General features: G+C 39.4%; 1 protein-coding gene across 5 annotated transcripts in view; it reads right to left on the reverse strand.

Moving 5' to 3' along the window:
- Positions 1–22,665, reverse strand: part of DIP2C (disco interacting protein 2 homolog C) — a 304,530-nt gene that overhangs the window by 129,830 nt on the left and 152,035 nt on the right. For 3 of the 5 annotated variants that reach the window (XM_071559893.1, XM_071559892.1, XM_071559894.1), the window contains exons 2-3: positions 11,241–11,312; positions 8,555–8,722 (exon numbers count right to left, since the gene is read on the reverse strand). In XM_071559893.1, the coding sequence (XP_071415994.1) occupies positions 8,555–8,722; positions 11,241–11,312 (240 nt within the window). The remainder of the gene's footprint in view (positions 1–8,554; positions 8,723–11,240; positions 11,313–22,665) is intronic. The other 2 variants (XM_071559895.1, XM_071559896.1) reach the window with 1 other exon arrangement.

Raw genomic sequence — 22,665 nt, forward strand, 5'->3', positions numbered from 1 at the left:
TGCTTTCTTTTTTTTTTGATAGTATTTTCTTGAAGGCTTCTTAAATGACAGTAGTGGCATCACAGCAGCATCATAGATAAACACTTCTAGAAACTGATGTTCCTTGACAACTTCCAGAGAAGAGTGAAGGCAATTACCTATGCAGGAAAATTCAAACAAATAATAGGAAAAGAAAGCAAACCTGCATCTGTAATAGTGGTATAATATGGTACCCAGATCTCTTCCAGAGAAGAATCTTAGCAGACAAGCCCAGAAAACAGTGCCTTCAGCTTGAGCTAACAAAGCACAGAGGTAAAGGAAAAGCAGTACCTGAAGAAATTTATTCTTTCCTATGATTTTTTGCCTTTAAGAAGTAGCTATACACTGCATGTAACTGTAAGAATAGAAGTAAAACTGGCCTCTTGCACTTTGGGTTCAAATGGATGACTAACAATTTGAAATTGCATTAAAAAAACCAATGCATGTCAGTATGCTAATATTTTTCAATTAAAACAAAATGTAAAACCTCTCCACTACTATTTCTGAACTATTCAGTGCCAGCTTGTTGGAGTGGGAGAAGAGTTTACATTTGTGGAAACAATATTTTTTATGTAGAATACAGAAAATGCTGTGATGACTTCAATCAGTCTCAGGTTTCACTGGGCTCTTTAAAAAGCATATTTTAAAAAAAGTTGGCATTGTATGCTTATTTCTTTGTGAAAACAAACTGCACTCTAAATCCAACTTCTCTCTTAAATCTTTGGACTATCAGTAATGTCAAGTCTGCTTTGATTTTGTGGAGAAATGGTTGGTTGGCTAAAAAACATACTTGGAGTAAAATCTCATAGGCGCCTAAAAGACAGAATGAATCCATAAATTTTCTCCTAGTCAGATTGTGATTAATGATTCACACCCTTAAACCAAATAAAATGTCTTCATTTAACTCCTCTGTTTCCACGGTATAGTACTGTGTAATTTCACTTGCTCTTATATTCTTTAGGGAAGGTGAACCTGACTGCTGAACCATTGAAATAATAAAATTAAGTACTTTCTCCTCATTTGAATATTCAGAATTTTTCTTTCTTTATTCAATCATACTGAAAATGCATAATATATAGTTAATAATAAGATTAATTTGGACTGAAATTTTTTGAAAAAAGTCTGTACAAGGGCTAAGCATCATTACTCATCTCAGTCCCCATCCACATTGTCAGGAATGAAATAATTTCTGGAAATCGCATATACTTACAAAAATCCTAAAAAACCACACCCCAAAATGGTAGACCTAACACTGCTGCTGCATGACAAAAGTTTTGTGAAGAAAGCAGTGCCACACTACCCATGGCAAATGATTTGTGTGGGGCAGTGCCATGTGGAGAAAAACAAAGATAATTGAGGTGTTGCCACTGCAGTACAACGTGATGCTAATACAGGAAAAGAGGATTAAGTGCATCTTTCAAAAAACAAAAGTACACGCAATAGGCTTTAGAAACAGTAAGGAGAAAATAAATATTGAGGAAAGGTATCAGTTTCAGAGGTGCACAGCTGCTGTAGGAGGAAGATCTTTCAGGCAGACCCAAAAGCCATTGGGTAAAATACATTCAAGCCTGTGGTTTCCTTTTCCTTGCCTAGCAGCTGCGAGACACCTCAAGCGTCTCAGCCTCTTCTTCTGCAGCTCTGGGAAGTGCACAAAGATCTTTTTCCAGGTGTGAAAAAGACATAAGGTGAACAGAAGACAGCGGGACACCTAAGTGGCCTGGGCAGCCCTGCCACCCACAGCACTTCGCAACACTGCCAAGGGCTCTTCCCTCCTCCAGTTCACCATGGAGATCATTGTGCTTCTTGTTCTTATTACCGATATGTAAATCTCTCCTCTAATCTTAAAGTTGAAACACTTTAGCCAGTTCACTTCCCTTTCACTCTGCATTCACGTGTTTGTTCTTTTAAGTAAGTCAGTTCTGACCCAATTGGTAACATGGTTTTTCTTCAGAGTCAGGAAAGAAACCCCCCAACATCCTTCCTGCACTAGTAGTGATTTACGGCCATAGAAAACTAAGTGAAAATATGAAAATGTAATCTGTATTTATGAGGTCTGGGAATTATTTGATGGCATTACATTCCAGTTTCACATATATATAAAAACAGTGAATAAACCTCTACCTATATGGAGCAGGCCATGAACTTGGCTCACTGATAGCACCAACTAACATGAGTTAGTTAATGCTGCACGAAAATACAGAGGAGAAACCTTCCACCAGCCATCTGTAGGGAGACCTCTTTCTACTATGTTCCTTTAATGTGAGAAAACAAGGCACTGCCTCACTTTGGAGAGACAGCAAGAAACTGGATGATGGTTCTCTGCTGAAGGGGCTGGAGCAGGAACTAGCTGTATTGCCTGGATTCAGAGCTTGGCTTCCTGAGCACCCGCTCCCTCACACGGCACCAGAGATGGTGCGAGACAAAGTACACAATAGGAGAACCTACACACTGCCATTCCTGAGCAATGGGTGGGAGTAAAATCCATGCAGAATAATGAGTACCATGAAATCAGTGAAGTGTTGCCATAAATAGCAAAGCAGCATTAACAGCCGAATTGTTCACCTCCATGAAGGCTCTGGCAGTACAGTGCAGTAACAAGCAGCTTTTTTTTTCACTTCTACTTCTGAACATAACTAACCCCCCAAAATTGATAGCTTTCACAGCCAGCACAAGGGTCTGTGAGTTAAGTGCTAATGCTTGTTCAAGTGCAGCTTTGCCCAGATGCATTTGTGAACCGGTGGAAGTGATGGCATAATGGGCTTTGAGAACCCGTGCTTGGATCGATTCCTAAATTTCAGGACACAGCAGAGCAGTGAATGGCTTTCCTAAAACAAAAGGACAGTGTTACACCAGTGCCCTGTACACAGACACAATCACATGTCAAATTGGCATAATTCTTAATAATGCCATAGTTTACCCCAGTCTTGCAGCTGAAGCAAAACTTTAAAAGGTAAGCACAATTGGCACTAGTGATAGACTTGTCACAAGCCACAAAGAATTTTAGCAAAATATATATGCCTAGAACACAGTTAGTTACTGTGAAAGTCTGAGAAACCAGCCTTTATAGTCATCACATTACCCATAAGCATCTACACATTGCACTAGAGCAAAGAGCCATGTTCTTTATACAAGCTAATGCTGCTAACAGGGAATTCAGCTCACAGACTAAGACACCTATATTTAGGTGTCTACAAGAAGGTGCTTAAACTAAGTTCCCATTATGAAAAACAAAGACCTAGACCAGGACTCAGGATTCTAAACAAAGGTGTCCAATTTCTTTTCAGATGTTGTGGACTATGACAACTGACTTGATCAGAATGGCGCATGTTCCCTTTAAATCCCGTTTTACGTGTGCTTGTCCTGTGCAAATGTCTCCAGTACCACAGGAAATCCTGAGCAGTATTAGACACCTACCTTCAGGCAACTCCATAAGGCCAGTGAACCCCTGAGAGCTATGCAGGTGGTCAGTGAAGGTCTCTCCTTTGGGATAAACTGAAAAGCTCTGTGGGTTTTATCAACTGAATTGACTGTCTCTTCACATAAGAATGGAAGCTTAGATATAAGGTTCATAGGCAGACAACTTAATGCAGATACATCAATCCACAAATCCTAATGTGCAAGCCGGGTCCTGTCTTGACTGCATTTAGCTAAAAATGCAAGTCTCAGTAAAGCTATTTAAGCAATAGCATTGCAAGTTGGATAGCTTTAAGTGCATGGAAGGTATAAAACTCTCAGCTGGAAGCAGGCTTCACCTCTTTTTTTGGTTTTTGGCTTTCATCTCTTTGTTCCGCTCTTTATTACTTCTTTTTGCAGCTAAATTGCAGTGCTATGAACTGATAACCTGGCAATAGCTGCATTGCCCTCTCCAACAGAGGACAATTGTTTCCTTCATGACAGCTGACAAGCTGTTTTGATGTATCTCTTATTCCTATGTCTCAGTCAAATTTTTGAATCTAAAAATATTTAAAAGTTGAAATGTCTAATTGACAAGAAATAGAAGGCATTCTTAGACACAAGCTACATTTATTGTTCTAAAACTAACTTACAGTGCATGCCCCCAGGAGAGAGAGCTGTAGGATAAACCAAACAACTCCAGGGTCACTGGGAAGGAAGACAAACAGTTCTTGCAGTGCAGTTTTAAGAAATGGTATTTACCTTCCCTTTACAGTATTTCTTGAGCTTCTCTACAATGGCTGATGGCTCAGCTTTAAAAGCAAAGCCAGGTGGTGAACACACCGTGTATTTTGTAAACAGGTTAAATGTCACACCATCCCCATGGAACTAGTTGCTTAGCCGGGTATTTCACTCTTCCCATCAAATGTACAAGTAAGTAATGAATTCACTGGTTAAGTCAAAGGAGATTTAAAATTCAATACTTCTAACCAAAGACATCCAGGAAAGTGGAGACACTTTCTGCTAGATAATTCTGGGGGAAAAGAAGAGAATTTCTGAGTAGATTTGTTTAATTAAGAATTTTTCCTTCACAGGTGAGCTTAGTCCTGCACTTGGTTCTGATTTCAAACAATGTACATACTTGAATCGATCTTCTTTCCTTATTACAATCTCGATTTTGCCTTCCAGCAGTTGTTTGCAAGCTTTAGCTTTCAGTTCAAGCTTAGCATGGATACCATGGGCTTCTTTATTCTCTCTTTTATCTCTGTGATGGTGGACATCACATTACAGCTCCAATGCACATATGACGTTTGATTCCCCTTTTTCTTTAGACAGACCCACAGCTTCAGTGTATCATCTGAAGATTCTTTTAGGAGAATATGTAAAAGAAGGTTACCTTTTCACATAGCAAACACATTCACCAATGGGCTGGTCAACTCACACTACAGACAAATTTGGGAAGCATTGTGAATTCCAGCAGTTACTTATTTTGACAGTGGCACTCAGCTCTTCAAACATCACCATGGGCTCCACCTCCTCTGCTCCAGCATAGGTAAACTTTAAGACCCTCAGGGGTGTATTTCCTTTCTACTCTCCATTGCTCACCTCTGACTGAGCCAACTTTTCTCATTCATTTTATCATTTTAGACCGACACTTTCACGTTTCCCACTATGTTCTTATGTTCAGCAGATAGTGTCCGTTACCATCAACAGATATTTCACTGGAAATCTTCAAATTCTTTGAAAAACACCCTAACTTTGATGTGTATTAAAAATATCCTCCACCCTAAAAAATACTGTGCTGAGTGCTGAAATCACTACCAGCATTACTAACTGACTTCATCAGGTAATCATTTCTTCCCTTACAACCATTTTTTTGCCTTACTATTAGGGTGAAAAGTGAAAGGTATTTTTTGCTCTGTGTTTGAACAAGATTTAATATTATGAGGTCATGGAGGAAAGAGAGATGCCATCAAAAACAAAGAATGATAAATTGGTAACGGGGCTCTCAGTCGGCATGGCAAAAGCAAAGCAGCAAACATCACACTTTCAGTGATGGCTTCAAGGGGTAGTTCTCAGATGCTTTCAGAGTTTTCCTTTTTCCCCAAACTAAGCTCTGCAAAGCATCCATGAGTTCCAACAAAAACTCTTCTTTAAACCCTAAACTTACTAAGCATTTGTCCATGTGCCATAGTTTCTGATCTGTGAAACATCTGTCATATCGTTTTCAGGGATGTGTCCAAGTGTTGTGCGATGCCCATGTCTCACTGAGATACATGTTCTCAACACACAAAAAATGCTCCATCATAGTTATCCCTTTTTAAGATCTTTAAAGAATTAGTAAGGCAGATGTGATAGGAATACTTGCTAGTATTAATAAAATTAATACATGAGGGTATTTTTTCAGTTCCAGAATCAACTCTTGTTTAAACATTTCCTCACAATCTTTGCAATCCAAATAAAGTCTATGGAAGAGAAAATGAAATTGTAATCATCAAGTTTCCTTGAAGTGCCCAAAGGGTTATCAGTAGGAATAGCTGAAAGCAAATGCATGCCTGTATATACACAGAACAGTATGCAAATCTATGTACATATTACAGATAAATATTAACATATGTGCCATGCTAATGACAGAGGCTATGGAAATCGGTTCCTGTAATTCTACAGAAAACTGGGGTTTTTGGGATGTAAAGGGATCTTCTGTGCAAATGTATTATCTTCTCTGCACTGTGTAGCTTGAAATGTCCCCGAGCTGGTGCTGTTGGGGCTCCACCAGCAGGAGATGCAGTGATCTGTCTCTAGGCCTGTGAAAGGAGCAGCAGGTGCCTTTTAAACACTGCATCTCACAGATTTATTAGCCATAATAAATAAAGCACTGATGACTGGTCTACATGGTTACACTACAAATAGAGCTACACTGGTGGTACCAATGATAGGAAATTACAGAAAGCAATCTAGTGTAGACACAGCACTTGATTAAGAGAGAATGAACCACCCATGTCTAAGCTGTTAGAAGCAAAGCTTAATTGATAACAACATTGTCTCTGTTCTGTGAATGAATAATCAAATTTCCTGACAAAAGACTGGAAGCAAATTGGGGAAAAACACACCTTATGGGGAACACAGGTAATTTAGTTATTTTTCTTCTAGGGAGGGTTTCTTTTCATAGTGTGCATGCAGCTGTCCACATTATTTTGCCCAGAACTGACTGATTGAATCAAGACAATCTTCAGAAAGTTATTCTAAAATAAATGTCTGTTTAAGTGGTTATTCTTTCAGCTGTCATGGTTTCTCTACAGAGGCAATAAGAGAAAGGTCACTGCACAAGAGGGAGTGGGATATATGTACAGATATAAAGGTCTGAATTCAGTATGCTTTCTAGATGTCTGACACACAGGCACTCTAAGAAAAGAAAAACTTCCCTGGGCACAGAACATCTCCAGCTAAAACTGACACCCTGAGAATGTATTTTGAGGAAACAAAGCTGTACTTTTGTCTCCCTGACTTAAAGCAGGTGGAGATTTAATGGGAAAGAAAAAGGGGGTTCCCCCTACCCCTTCTCCCATTAACACTGCCAAATGCGGCACATCCGTTCCGGATTTCTGGATGCTCGACAGCCCAGCTGGAACAGTACAAATGTCCTTTGCATATGTGCAGTCTGTGCAGCATCTGGATGTGTCAGACCTACTGTGCATGCACTGTGGAGTCAGCCTGCAGAAGTGCAGCGGAGCCAGCACATCCCTCGTGTGACACACATATCCCTTGTATGTCAGACTCACTGCATCTTTGCTGTACAGCATATGTGACAATATGCTCTCTGGGATTGTCCTGTCAGAAACAGGGAGCCTAAGAGTGAACTACATCACCTGAAGGAGTATCAATCACCTGGTTGCCCAGGTTTACCTTTCACTAATCCCATTCCTGAAGAGTAACAGCACTCCCTTTCTAAAATGACAAAGCGACCATTAGAGGTATGTGTGCTTATGTATGTCTATAGCCAACCCTTCACTGCCTACATTTAGCACTTACATGGTTTCATATCATTAATACTGTTGAACCTGAAATTGCAATCTACACTTAATCATTCCCATTTTGCAAAAATCTTGTGCAGAAGAAACGAATCATGTCAGACTGAGGGGACCTGACTTAGAGCCACCTCACATAGGAGGAGAAATACAAACATAGTCAGAATCCAATATGGATCTCCCTTCATACTTGTTCAGCAAATTGGTTTGCAAATGAGTGGGGAAGAGTTTCTGAAATAGAAAATGCTTTCACAGATATGTCTTGCCCTGACAGAACTGCAAATATTCTCTTCACTCCAGCCATCTCTTACACCACATGTGGACTCCCTGTGCAAGAATGGACAAGCACACACACAAGAGTGTGATGTCCTCCATGAGCCCAGATGGTTCTCAAGAGAAAATCGTGTGTCTTCAGGGGCTGTGAATCCTCTGTGGCCTTGCTACAAATGCTAGGAGTAAGAGCAGAATGCCTGGCACTACCCACAGGTCTTCACAGAAGGCAGGATGGGTACCTGGGAAGGGGATAGTTATGCAGGCATGGCTGGGGTCATGCCTTGCCAGTCCTCAGTGCAGAGATGTAGCCCTGCACAATGTTCTTTCTCCAGTCTGCAATACCAGTCTGATGCCTGTTCTTAAAAGTCAGTCTGCTCCTGAATGGTTTGGATGTGAGCAGAGCTCAGGTGATCTCTACTTGAAAACAGCACAGAATTAGGGATGCTTAGATTTTTACAGTTTCCTCAAAAATCTGGTGAGCTTGGACCCGTTCAGAGCCCTGTAAAAAGGCAATGCCAAAAAGGGAATGAGAAACACATGCCTTCCTGTGTTTCACCAGCTGCTTGTATGAAACCTCCACCAAAGTATCCATGGTATGGAAACAGGAGAAGTACTAATATGTTAAAATGTTACTAAGAAGAGCTATTCCTCCTCCCTTCCCATCACTTCACTTTTAGGCAGACAAAAGTCCGCAACGGCCTCCCAGTTGTTGTCCTTTGGTTGTCCTGCCTTGCAACTGGCTGCCCCAAGTCTATCATACTGTTGTAGGTGTCTACGAGAGGCTTCCAGATGAGGCACAGTTATATACAGATATGGACTGGAAAAGATACATTCATCGTGCTCACCAAAACGAAAATAAAAGAGAGGCCGGTTTCCTGCTGTGCTGGCTGCTCTCTCTCTAGCGGCCGCTTCCCGGATGTCACAGACACCAATGTTGGCAGTGCGGAGCATTCTTCTGGCAGCTCCTTCACTGTGTTGCAGTCTACACCGTACCGCGGCAGCTCCATTCGCTGCTGTAACAAGTCGAAAAAAACTAATTAATTCACGTTTAGTTTTTTTACATTTGTTACAGCAACGAATGGAGCTGCTGCCCCCATGCAGTAGAGCACACACGCACACGCACGCACAGACACCACAGGACACTCACGGAGCCAACGTGGGGCAATGTTCCACTCTGCCAACATGGGCGTTAGGAGTGTTAGCAAAGGTGCAGCGAGAGGACTGGATGTCCCAACACAGGGGAACTGCCTTTGGATTTCCTTTAGTTCGTTGAACGCTGTCACAGAATGCAAATCCCTGCTCTTTCCCAAAGACTCCAACCCCAGCGAAAGAGTTCTGTCCATTTCCATCCTGTTTTAAAATATCTTTAAAATCTCTGTTTCCTCTAAGTAGCAAGATCCAAGTCCGTCAAAGCTTGTAAATTCTTGCATTACCCATCAAAACAGTTTACCAAAAACCCCCCCAAAAAACCACTAATTGGCGACGATGAGATTGGTGAGATATTAACAGAGGCTTACAAAAGGTAGCATCTGTTTTGTTATCCGATTTCTTCTTGGAAAGGATTCATCTCCCTCTTCCTAGTAAACAGGGACCTCAAGCCATTTGGATGAGTAAAGTCTTAGAAGGAGAATAAAAAATGGAACTTTTTCAAGTTTTGTCCAAAATGTCACACAACAAAACAAACAAAAATACAAAGACAGCAAAGACCCAAGCACAAATAATATCCGCTTCTGGAGGGAAATACTTTAATAGAGTAGAAGCAGTGTCTTCCACTATAATAAAGTAATTCGTTTAGCCATCAGCTAAACAATTGAGCATTACTTTTCCTCTTGAACTTTTATAATCTTCCTTCACTTATCCATATCCCACATTACCAGTGTGGGATTTTCTGAAAAGTGGTTGAGCAGAAAATGTTCACACCATTTTATCCCATTTTTAAAACAGCCCTAAATCAGCTACATCATCAGCCATGGCCTCTTCAAATTATTGAATGGATCCCATTATAGAACGAGCTTACAGCGATCCCTTACACTGAAAAACTTTAGTATCACAAAAGAGACCTTGAACGGGTAAATCTGTGAGGGTTGTCCATGTTCTCTCTTTCATCATTACATGCATGATGATTTCCCATTAGTTATAGCCATGGATACAGTTTGACCAGAAGACTATGAGCTTTCTGGAGAAACAGCTTTATTTGCTTGTATGAAGAAACAAAAGTCACAACTAATCTAATGAACAAATACTGATACCAAGCACTGCTGGGTTGAGGATTACTGTGTCTCTCCACAACTCAGTAAATATAAGGTCTCATGAGAACAAACTGTGAAGACTACTGCATGTCTGATAGTCTGGCCAGACCAATAAATACCCAGAAATTTAATAAACTGCACCTCTGGTATTGTAATTCTGTTGATTTTATTTGTTTCATTCTCTAGTGGCTCCCAATAGTTCGGAAATGTCACAGACGCCCTCAAACCAGACTGTATCACTTGAGAAAGCAGAGGTGCTTATAACACTGATCTCTTCTGTGGAGTTCCCACCATTGGAGCAGACCAAGTGAAATCCAAAGGCACAAAACCAGCATTCTGCTATGGAGCTAGACAACATATATGAACCTGAAGAAGTGAACAAGGCAGTGCCTTCACACGTGAACAGTTTAAATAAAACCCCATCAATTCCACCATAAAGGATGGATTTTGTAAAATAAGGAGGAGGAAACTAGTTCCAAGGCCTGCAAGAAAAACAGAGATAAGGGGATAGCTAAGCACAAGTGGAGCCTCTGTAAGGTCAGTGAGATGCCAGAAGAGTGTGGGCACGCTCCACTGAGGCCAAGACAGAACAGAGGTCCACACCAATACCTACAACAATGTACTGAACTTCATGATCCAGTGCCTCAGAAGAGTGAAAGTACTCTGAAAGTTCTTATACATACATATGAAATAAATACATTATTAAATATAGTTTGAAGATATTTTTACACCTTTTGGGCAAGGACATGCAGCCCATCCCTCAATGCTGAAACCAGGTATGAGTGAAAGGTCAGTTGCTCACACATCATAGAAGAAGCCAAACTCTAGGGATGTTGCTGGTCTCTCTAAGTGTCTTCAAAAGTGAGACTTGGATAGGAAATCCAGAAATGGAGGAAGGTACAAAGATCCAAGGTTCTCCTCCACTCTTGTGTATATCTCTGTTAGAAAACTTCACTTGGCTGAGATGCAAATGAGTTGGGACATCACGTTTTCCTATGTATTCTTCCATTCCTTCCAACAAACAATGCCTCTCTAACAAGCCTAGGCTGATTTAATTTTCCAGACATAACTGCCAAACCCACACCAACGTATGTAAAAAATGTACACACACATCAAATCAGACATATATATGAAAATACACATAAAATGGATGGAATAAGCTTATTCTGCATAACAATAGCTTTGTTTCTGCCACATATATTTCTTCAGAGATGCAGGTTTTACAGTGGCAACTATCAGTACACTTGACATCTTCATATATCGCAAGCACAGATATACGTACCGGGAGGCTGTGGCAAGTAGGCCCCAATTAATTTTGATCTCTTCTTTTCATATCCTTTCTGTGTGATGTCACCTGTCAAGAAAAGAAAAGGAAAATCAATAAGATGTGGATAAAGACAGTGCCTAGCTGCTTAATGGCAGCACCATCAGCTTAGCCACCACTGCACTGTTTGTCCTTCAGGACAATTATAATGAACAAATGAATAGCACAGTATGATTGTTCCACCCAGAAAATCTTAATTCACACCAGAGCCATTCTGACAAGTAAACACCCAGCCTTGACTTATTCCAGCACCAAAGTCCAGCAGCAGAGTTTTAAAACCATTTTGATGTGCTGTCGCACAAGCTTTCAAAAGCTACAATGACCTTCATTAGGTTAATAAACAATGAATTATATAGAATGCATGGGCCTTTAGTGGCTGGCAAAACACATAACTGATTAGCATTTTCTATCATTAATGGAATTTTTCTAATCAAGCATGTAAGGCACAAAAGACTTGAAACTGTTGCTATATCATTTCTGCAATATAAATGTTTTAGCTAATTTCAGCAGTACTGAAGGAACAAAATCAAAACAAAACAAATTACTACATATCCACTAGAAAATAATACCATAAAGACTCTTTGTCTGGCTTTCCACTTAAAGATCAAAAAAAAATGTTGGAGACAAATGTTTGTATTTCCTAAATTCTACTAAAATGACAGATCACTGTTACTCCAGCTTCCCCAGGTAACTGGGTTTTTTTTTTAATCTAAAGATTAAAAAATACTTTTCTGTAGAAGTTTTCTTATAGAAAACTTTGGCTAATTAGTCGCATAGAACAAAACATTTACTTATAGCCTAATAGAGGTCAGCACAGGTTTGGTGCCAAAACTGAGATAGAGTCCTGGCTCTGGAGCTGGATATTGAATTTAATACATGTGTATATGCTTGTGTTCAATACAAGCTACTTCAGACACTAAAAAGTGTGTCAGTTTTACAGTTATAAGAATTTTTTAAGTAACACAATGTCCTGCTCTTTCAATAAGCCTCTCTGCTATTGTGAGATTCATCATGCAGCTAAAGTACAGTTGCAACACCGGACTCTTACGTTTGAGGGCTTAGAAGGGTGGAAACCACAAAGAGATGAAGAGCCTTGGCAGCAATGTCCAGCTAGATACAGCAACAGGTGCCTGTTTGTGCTTTTCCATCCCTATGCTCCACTTCTACCTCAGGACACCATTTGCCAAGAGAACGACACACTCATTTCAATCCCAGCTGCTCTGGTAAATGGATGCTAAATTAGCATCAATGCCTAGATAGACCTTCCTGTGGACTGCTCTGAAATCAATAACTACACAAAAACATCTTCAAATGTTGCTCCTTGCTGAAACACCTTTTCTTGGCAATTGTTCCAGTAAGCAATACGGAGGCAAAATTCTCCAAACCTCTCGGCCAGTGTCCTGAGACAACCTCTCACCCCTGGGTAAAAAAACAATGCTTAAAATAACACCTATCCTCTTCACTACCATATCTCACACTGCTCTACAAAAGAAGTCAGCTAAACTATCTTTGTTTTTAAGTGAGGAAAGAGAGAGTGAAGCACTTCAAATGATAGCATTTCCATATTTACACAGGGAAGAAGTGACAGACTTGGCAAGAGGTCCTAAGCCTTAAAGTTCAAACCCACTGACTCCTCAAGCACATTTCTTCCCATTTTGAACACTTCTGGCATGTGTTCAAACTAGTGAAAGAAGCTTCCTCTCCATTGTAATCATTAGCTTCTCACAAACCAGACTGTAACCATATGTTTGTTTCTATTTGAAAGTTACAAAATATTAACAATTTTTTCTTTTAAACTGTTGTTAAACAAATTACTATTGACTTCCTGTGCTCATCAACATTGAATTCTCACACATTCCAGACACATCTTAATTTGAGTAAAAATTTTGTTTTCTTATTTTACTATTGCTCTTTAAGGAGAATGGAGATATCCTAAGGAGAACCACAGCTCCACTGTGGTATGTGCAAGTTGGCAATGCCATTTTAGACACACTGTTAACAACAGGTGCTTAACTATTGGTTCCTCTTCCACACACATGGTAGTACATACACGTGCAAATCTATACCTCAAGCTATAAATTCCAGACATTCTTCATGTAACCAGCACCCATTCCCATGCTAAGTTTCTTCAACCTATATTGTTCTTAATAGAAAGAACAAGCAATTTCTTTACACCAAAGTGGGAAAGATAAAAATCAAGTGTCATCTCTTGTCAATCGCAAGTTTTTATTCGAATCTGTATCCAGACTCACTCTTTTGAAGTTCACCATAAAACAATTATTCTGAGCAGAAATAAGAGTGACCCCTTCTTCCCCAGACCACTGATTCCAGCAAAAAATCACCAATAAAATGAGGTTCTGAGACAATTTAATATTAAGATATTTCAACTTCCAGGAGCAAACAGCAAATTAATTTGAAATTATCACTACAACTTCTATACTCATGTCCATCATTGCCCAGGTAACCAAATAAAAAAACATGCAAAAGCAAAATATAAAATCACCACAACTTTAATTTTAGCATCACTATCACCATTTTGAGGTGGAAGGAACTCTAGGGAACTACCATGGTTTGCTGATCAGCATTAATGGTATTGGTATTCATTTGTATTTTTTCAGGTAGACTATTTCAGATTAGAAACAATTCCATCATTAACCATTATATTTTTATTATGTCATGTACAAAACTATTGCATTTCAAATCTATGTTGAACTCATTGTGTAAGCTCCTAATAAACTAAATTCAGCTCACCAAAAGTTAAGTGAGCTTAAACTGCTCATCATAAATCACCATTCTCTCAGTCTTCTCAACACAATATTAAGACCTTTAGTCTATACCCTTCCTTCTCCTGCAAATGAACACAATAATTTTACAATCATCATCTGAGTAGCAAGCCCCTTTTCAGTGAGATCCACCTAGCTCATGTTCTTTCACAGTGCAATACTGAATTTAGGCTTGGCTTTTAGGGAGTATCAACAGGATTACAAAAACAATACATCCTTTTCCTGAGAATAGAGGATTTGTGGTACCTTTTCCTCTTGAAAAGCCAGCAGACCCGAAGAGGGAAAATGGTCTCATCACAATGTCCTTTGAGCAGACAGGATGTGTTAGGTTTTCTACCCACAACAAGAATACCCTCTTCAAAGGCCCTGCAAATTTAGATCTCCTTGTTGCATCACTCTCTAGCTTTCTTCTCACAACACCTCTGCCTGCTTTTGAGTGGCATTTCCAAGGGTACAGAGCTACTCTGGGAGGCAGGCTGGAATGAGCAGTGGACAAGGTTGTCAGTGGGATAAAGTAAAATGGCCACATCATGAATGGAGTGATGACAGGAGCACAGCATTAAGGATGTGCAGGAGCAGAAGCAGCACATGGCTGCAGGGCACTCTGGGGATGGGTCTCCCTGGGACAAGACGCTATCACATAATGTTGGGTAGCTGAAAAGGGAAACCTCCATTTAGCAGCTCTCCGCAGACCACTGTTCTGTCTGCCTGTCTCCTCCCATGGCTCTTGCCCCATTCCCTGGCCGTAGCTCTGCTCCCAAGTGCTCTGTCCAGCTCTGCTGCTTCTCAACTTCATCCCAATGCTGGACCTCAGCCCCCCCATCCTCCTTGCTCTCTTCCTCCCAGGCTGCATTCACTTCACTGCACCCTGATCTCTGCCTCCTGTTTACATCAGCACTCTTCAGGTTTTTTCCTCTGGACATGTTCTCTTTTCCTCCTCACGTTCACTGGTGATTTGACAGGTTTCCACCATGGGAGGCCACAGGTGTATACCCTCAGGGGTACTGTGTCTGAGGGTCAGAGGGGCAGAGCAAAGCACAAGTCTGAGAGACCTGAGCTCACTAACAGTGAGCAAATTTCACCCTGATTTTTCCTCCATCTGTATTTAAAATTGGTTGTTAAGGACTGCTGAACAACAGGCATTGACCCTCTTTCAACAAAACAAGCTCATTTCTTATTTTTTAGTCTGGATTCCACAGTCTCTCCAGGGAAAAAGGGAAAATTCCACTTTTGCAATGAAAGGGACAGCACAAACGAAAGACCATCCACCCCTCCAAGGAGGAAGGTTGCCCAGTCAAGCTGAGTACAGGACCAGGGCTCTGGCAGTCTGTTGTCCTACTGCCATCTCTTTCATTTGTGATTTGTGTCCCGGTTTCTGCAGCTTCCCAGGTTGTGGAGGGCAATGCCCTCTGACACCAGCACCCGCAGACAAGTATTCTGTAGCTATATTTAGCAAAGCTGCACTGTAGTGTAAGTTCATTCAACTATGCTCATCACAACTGTTACTGCTTGCATTATACCCTGTGTTTTATTTGAAAAATTTACTGAATTTTTCTCTTTCCTTCAACAATGATGGATTTCTGCCTTGTTACAAAGATGATGGTCTAAACCTGGGGCAGACTGGTCTGAGCAACATAACCACAGCACACACACACTTGTCATGGTAAGAATGTAACATTAGGTAGTAGAGCCCCTTGGGATGTTCCATGTTGTACAAGACACTTTGAGGAGTAAGAAATGCCTGTAAATTTTGAAGTTGTTCCCATTATCCTACTCCTTTTCTGGCCTGTCTGAGAGTCAGCTCTATCCATTTATATGTGACGTACTATATTATATCACACCTTAAAATGAAAATTAAAAAAGGCATATTTTGTAATTAATATTGACTTTTTAGTGCCTGTGCATTACTATCCCTCTTGAAAGCATTTGCACTTTAAAAGCTGAGTATGGTTAGAAACACTGGTACCAAGATAAATAAGGTGCTGTGCTACTTTCATGAACACAAAATTCTTACAGTTCATATAGTACAGAAGTTTCATTTTCAATTGAAATATCTATTAGCTGGTCTAGTATCACTTCCTGAAAACAAACATGTCCAATCCTGATGAACTGCTACTATGATATATGAAGTACATTTATTCAAGGTTATAGCATTCTACAGGGGAAAAAATCTTAAACAAAACCCAATACAAGATAATTTCACCAAATCTTTCCTTTTTCCTGGAAGACACCAGCAATTATTAATGATCTCAGCCCTTTAGGATACAGAACAGGTAAAAAGCTCTTGACAAAACCAGGGACCAAATCACCTTGATTGGTGCAGTGAAAACTCAATTTTGCATTCCGTGATCTCAAAGGCTGATCAATGCTGTAGTTTTCACTACACATGCATGTTTCAAAATGAAATTTCAGGCTGGGAGTTTGAATTAGTTTGAGGCACTTATGGAAAAATCCACCACGGGAAATAATGCAATCAATAACTCTTCTCAAGCACAGACTAACAGAGAGCTCACCAGTGAGTGTCTTTCCTTAGCCCATGATTTTCTGCCCTCTAAAGATTCAATTTTCTGTACGACTTGTTTATTGCTGATGACTCAAATTCAGTGTCAGCATCTTGGCAAGAGGGATTTGAATGAAACAAAGCTCCTCATAAAGAGAACTGTGAGTCATTTACTTCTCCCACTCATGATGCAGACAGTCTCCCTGTCTGGTCTCCTAAAAATATGCCAAGACACAAAGGATTTCATTTTGGATGGTGCAAGTACAGAGATATCAAAACTGCACGAATATATCTCATGTAACATGTACATGAAAAAAAATATATCACAAGTCATTTTCTTTTCTAATGTCTTTCAAAAATGATGTTTAACCACAGCAGCAGCTCAGAAAACTACTCAGAACTAGGATGAGGAAACAAATTGGTAAACTATGGCAGTGGGCAGAAAAATTATTGGGATCCCACACTTGCAGTGCAACCAGTGCCATAAATTACAGAACTGCTCAAATGCTTTTAAAGGGAGTATGCTGTAGCTTAAAGGCTTCAATGAGTATTTTACCCACTCATAGCCAAATTATCTCTTTTTTCCCCAAGGATACATTTTGTTCCTGTTTGTTGCAAGCAAAGCAGAAAATGGCTGAATTTCAGTGGCAGATAAGGAAGAGTGCTCCATGTGTACATGGGGAAGCTTATGTTTTCTAAAGAGGGTTCTAATTCAGGAAAAAATATTTAAACAGATTATTCAATTAACAGACAAGGTAAACTATTTTAACATGGCTTAAATAAGAGATGTAAGATCATCTGAGTTTTGAAAGTATTCCTGTTCAAAATGAATACTTCCTTACCATTCTTTTGATAGCCAAATTAAGTATCTGCTGTATAGCCTGCCAAATTTTAATTCAAATTCTACATTTTTAAACAAGTATGTGAGCAGTAAATAATTTTATGTAGGAGACATTTTTGAGTATCTCCACCTTGAATCCCTGGAGATCCCCTTAATGAGTTTCCCAAGACTTTCTCATCCCATCAAAGCCTTCAGCACATTTTTTCCAATACCCAAAACACTCCTGGGCTTCAAAAGAAAGAAAAAAGCAAAAAACCTCCCCCCCCCAAAAAAAAACCCTCCCCAAAAAGGAACCCCGAAACACCTAATTTAAACCAATTAAAACAATCCCAGGGATTTTCTGACTCAGACTCTCTCCGGTTTGGCCGGGCTGAGGAGCGGCGGTGGCTGCCAGCGGTGTGGCAGCGTGCCAGGAGCCGGGCGTGCTGCTGGAGACCCCGCTCCTTGAAAACTGAGGGGCTGTGTGGTCCCTGGGCATCCCGGAGCTCCCCTAGAACGAGGGATTTCGGCGGCACTACGTTTATGGCCTGGATTATTGTAAAGTAAACAGAGGCCGGTTGAACAGTGAAGGTTTCCATTCTCAGTGTCAAGAGTTTATTTCATTATTTAAAGCTTTAACGAACACGTTATATAATGAAAGCAATCCTTGCCATTTTTGGAATTTTATGACTGTTAGGACCCTTCATAATGTTGTTTTCCTTCCTTTATTGCTTTATAAGGCTTATGGGGCACCCTTGAAGTGTATATCCTTTTTGCAGCTGCTGGAAGCTCATCTTTCATCTCTCCACTGGCTTTCCTGTTGCCTATGAGGCATTTGCCTGTTCTAGTTATTCTCCCTGTCTCTAACACAAATGGTGCAGAGTCAGATCTTGCTCAAGATAAAAATAAAATACAATTCTGAAAAGCATGCCTAAGGAAACATTCCTGATAAACGTTATTTAATAGGCAGGCTTTATATTTCAAGTTAGAAATGTTCCCTACAGAAAGATAATTATAGCAGCAATTCCACTTATCATTGTTTAGAATTTACAGTTCACAGCAAATCAGACATTTCCATAAATGCTGCGCTGAGTACTGCAAATTTGTGTCCCAATTTTTTCATAGCCCTGAAAATGTACTGGAAAAAAAAAAACTACAAGAGAAGGAGAAGGTATCCTAAAGGAGGAATATATAATAGATGTATGAAATAAAATTGAGAATACATTATCCAAACCAGACTGTATGTGTATTTGCTCCTCTGGGTAAAAAAATATATCCAGGCTTTCTAAAAGAAAAAACCTGCAATATCTAAGTAAAATGTTAAAATTCATTAATAGGGAAATTTCTAAATTTTGCCACTTCTCTAGGAAGTAGCCTTGGAAAACAACCCCACTCTCTGCCACCTTGCACTTTTAACCATTTTTGCACTACTTTGGACATTACTAAGTTTAACCAAAATAAAAGTCCAAGTGGATTAATCTTATTGGAAGAGAATGCAAATATTCCAAAAATCAACCATTTCTAAAGCTGACGTTCCTAGTTTTGCTTTCAGTACTTTGATGCACCACAGTATGACTGCAGATCTCTTCCCAAATTTCAAATCAGAACAGAAATCTGAAACTCTTATTTTCATATGCTGGAAAAAAATAAAAGAACAGCTTTTACTTGATACATTGCCGCATTCTCCCTTTTGACTTGGGTTCACCATGAAGCTTCTGTGTTTGAAATTAGTTCTGCTAGTCAGTAACAGAAGCAATTCTACTTAAAATATCTAAAAATAATGTTATTTTACTGTAATGTGGGTTAAAGACATTACGCTGATTTTAAAAATAGGTATTTAGAGCAGTTGTACTGGAGTATTAGAACGCCAAAACATCCAAATCTCTTCCCACAGTTTTTTGTAAAAATAGAATCTCTTCTGGGGGAAAAAAAAGCAAAACCTCTTTATGCAAATGCAAATTTCCACATACTTTGACAGCTGGATGCAAAGACAGAAAAGCCCAGATTTCTTAACTACCATGGAGAAACTGAAGCAGAAACACTCCTTTTCAAACAATTAGAGGGCCACTAATGGTTGTGGAAGAATATTGAGGAGTTTTAAGTAATTGTGAACAGAGACCTGAATTACCATGACAACTATGTAGAGTGACCGTCATGTCTTTAAAAATGTATCATTTGCAAGATCATTGAGCTCAATAATCTGGTTCACAATTTTAGTACACCATGTTTTCTTACATGACACATATGACTTTGAAGAACTAAAAAAAAAAAAGTAATTATTTATGAAGGTGAACATAAATGTTTTCCATGACAACACTCACATTTTTTCTTTAAATTATGGTGCTTGATTACTAAATCCAGTACGTAAGTTATTTCCTACTACTTTTAATTCAAACCCCCTCAAACACAAAATCTGTTGCAGAATGTTCAAGGATCAAAACTACCTATTGCCTACACATCATCTGCTTTCCTATTTCCATCAGCTGGGACCCAGTCCTATCACAAGCTCAGAGTGGCCAAGGGTAATTAATGTGAACCATGCTATGTGAGGAAGCCTCCAGGCATCTCCAAGTTCTGATAAGGAAGTCTCCCAACAACCTAACCCACACCCTCTTACCTCCATTACAGTTCCTGGTAACTTCAGTTCTTTTTTTCAAGCTTTCCAACAAGAGCAAAATAGCTTAAGTTTCTTTCAAAAAAACCCCCCAGTCCTAAAGTATAGAAAAATATTCATTTGAAAAGCATTCAAAAGGGAACAACCTCATCAGACACCCAGTCCAACATCCTGCTTTGCAAGAACAGCAGATCAAAGTGAACAGCCTTGCTCTCAGTGATGAACACTTGAGCAACGACACTGAATAGTTACTCATATCCTCTCTGTCTCAGAAGATTTTTAACTATTTTGTGCAAAATAAAACTATTTAATTTAGTGTTCCCTTCTTAGACACCAGCTCCAAAGCAAATCATCTGAATTTTACTTCTGTCCTACTGAAGGTCAGTGGTGAACAGACCACAGAGGTTCCTTGTGGAAGAAACAGAGCAAACAGAAAGTGATGCCTTCTCTGAAGAACTGTAGAGAAAGACTATATTTTTATTAATAAACCTCACTGCTCACTTTCACTTGAAGAAAATCTGACCTCCCATTTTACAAACCTTATCCTTCAGGAGGTCTTAAAAGGTGTCAGGCAAGTACATGGCAACTTCTGGGTCACTGAGTCCAGTTCCCTGTACTAGAGGAGAGCATGTCAAACACTCTCAGGAAAGAACTCAGTCTCATCTGGAACTAAATTCGGCTATACCCCTTTTTATTTTATTCTAAGCTGGTTTAGCATTCCTTTTACCTTTTTAGATATTTTTTCACAGATCTGCATCATTTCACCTTGAAATAATTCTTTTCCATTTAACCCTATACCACAGGCTTTTTTGGCCCCCTGGTAGACAAACTTCATTTGTCTAAAAAAAGTGAACAACTTTAATAAAGCAAGAGATCAGAACAGTCTTGTATAAGAATTATCAAAGATAATTCAGGTAGTGTTTTACCAGGTTTAAATTTACCTCTCTGTCTTTCATTTATGTTTTTAGCATTCCAGTGCTGATATTATCTAGTTGCCTATTTTTGCAACTTTTTCTTCCATCGTTATTATTATATAATAAATTCTACCCAAACTGTTTCTAAAAAGATAGAGGCTTCCTAAACTGCATAGTTCCTGGAGATACTTATTTTCCTAATAACATGAGAAAACTAAACATTCACTGCAATTATTTTGCAATTCAAAGAAAACTCAGTTCAGATTTTTAACCAAATCCAGGCCTGAAAACTAAAGAAGACATATACAGAGCAAATTGACCTTCCACCAAATATAAACTTTAGAATCTGTCTGTCCTGGTAATGCAGAGTAAACGAAATCTATCTCTGGTCTCAAGAAATCAAAAAAATTAATGCTTATTTTACAGCTTGCAAATTCAATTTAGGCTGATATGTAAAAATACATTTTGTTGACAGTGCATTTGATCCAACAACCAGATACAACAAAACGAGCAGCTATTCAAAGGCCTTTGCAATACATGAACTGTAATATTTGTTACTAAGACACCTAGATCACTTCATCTTTTCTGTGTAAAAAACTACATTTGAAAACTGTCACTAGCACATTTCCACATGAACCAAAGTAGTGAAACTTCACTTTTAAAAGAAATAGCCTAAAATGCTTCCATGCCATTTTGCCACTTAGTTCCACAAGGACCTCAAACAGCAAGATGAATTAACATCATCTGATTACTCAACTCAATTCCAAGCATGTTACTAAAAGAACAGAAAAGTCCAAAAGCATCTCATTCTCCTGTTATGTGGGCAAAGTGCTCATGAAGCACTGGAAATATGCACCTTTTGACTCAAGGACTCCTATTACCCAAAGGCTGACTCAGATCCTACTCTCTTAAGTCTGCAAAACAATCTGAAAGGAAAAATAGCTGCATGCCTTCAATTACCTCAAGACACAATTGGTGTGCCTGTTTTCCACAGGTTTCACAATATTTGACAATTCCATTTTTTCCCTGCTGTAGCACCTCTGAAGGCTCCTAAAGGTCTGTGACATTATTACAGACCTAATATGACAGCTCATACTGATGTTAGCACAAAGCAGCTGTTCTCATAGGAGGCATTACCCTGCAGTGCCTGTGAAATATGGCAGTTGGAAATCTGCAAGTCTCTGCTAGGTTCGAGGCACACCCTTCCATGCAGCTGGAAAATCAGATCTCCATACTCTCATCCTTCTTATTTTTCTTCATTTCCAGCTTACAACTACTCTTAATCAAGATATGGAAATTTGCTGTGGTAAGCCAGATGTGCAAACACTTTCTTTTCTTCCACAGTTCTGAGTTCATGATTTATTTCATACGTTAATGAGGTTATTCTGTGATTTCTGTAGCCTTTTTTCTTGGATTTCAAAAATAATAAAGTATTTCAACTTGAAAGAAGCCACTGATTTCACATCTTTGTTACATTTTTCCCACAAGATACTTTTCCAAAAGAAGCCAGAATTAAATCACAGCTATACTTAATAAAATAAAAGCAAGCAAAATTTTACTGAGTAGTGTTCATTTTCACCTGTACTAGAAGCCAAAACCAGCCATGCCTTTCTAACAGGCAGGTGTTACCAAAGGCCATTTCCCATGATGACAAATTTCAACACTTGAGTTTGGCTTTCACAGGCAGAGCTGGTGGTTTAGACATACAAATCTGTGAGAAAGCCACAAGTGACTGTTTGTATCAATATGTTA

This window comes from Pithys albifrons, chromosome 7 (genome assembly GCF_047495875.1).
Source record: "Pithys albifrons albifrons isolate INPA30051 chromosome 7, PitAlb_v1, whole genome shotgun sequence".
NCBI classification, from domain to species: Eukaryota; Metazoa; Chordata; class Aves; order Passeriformes; family Thamnophilidae; genus Pithys; species Pithys albifrons.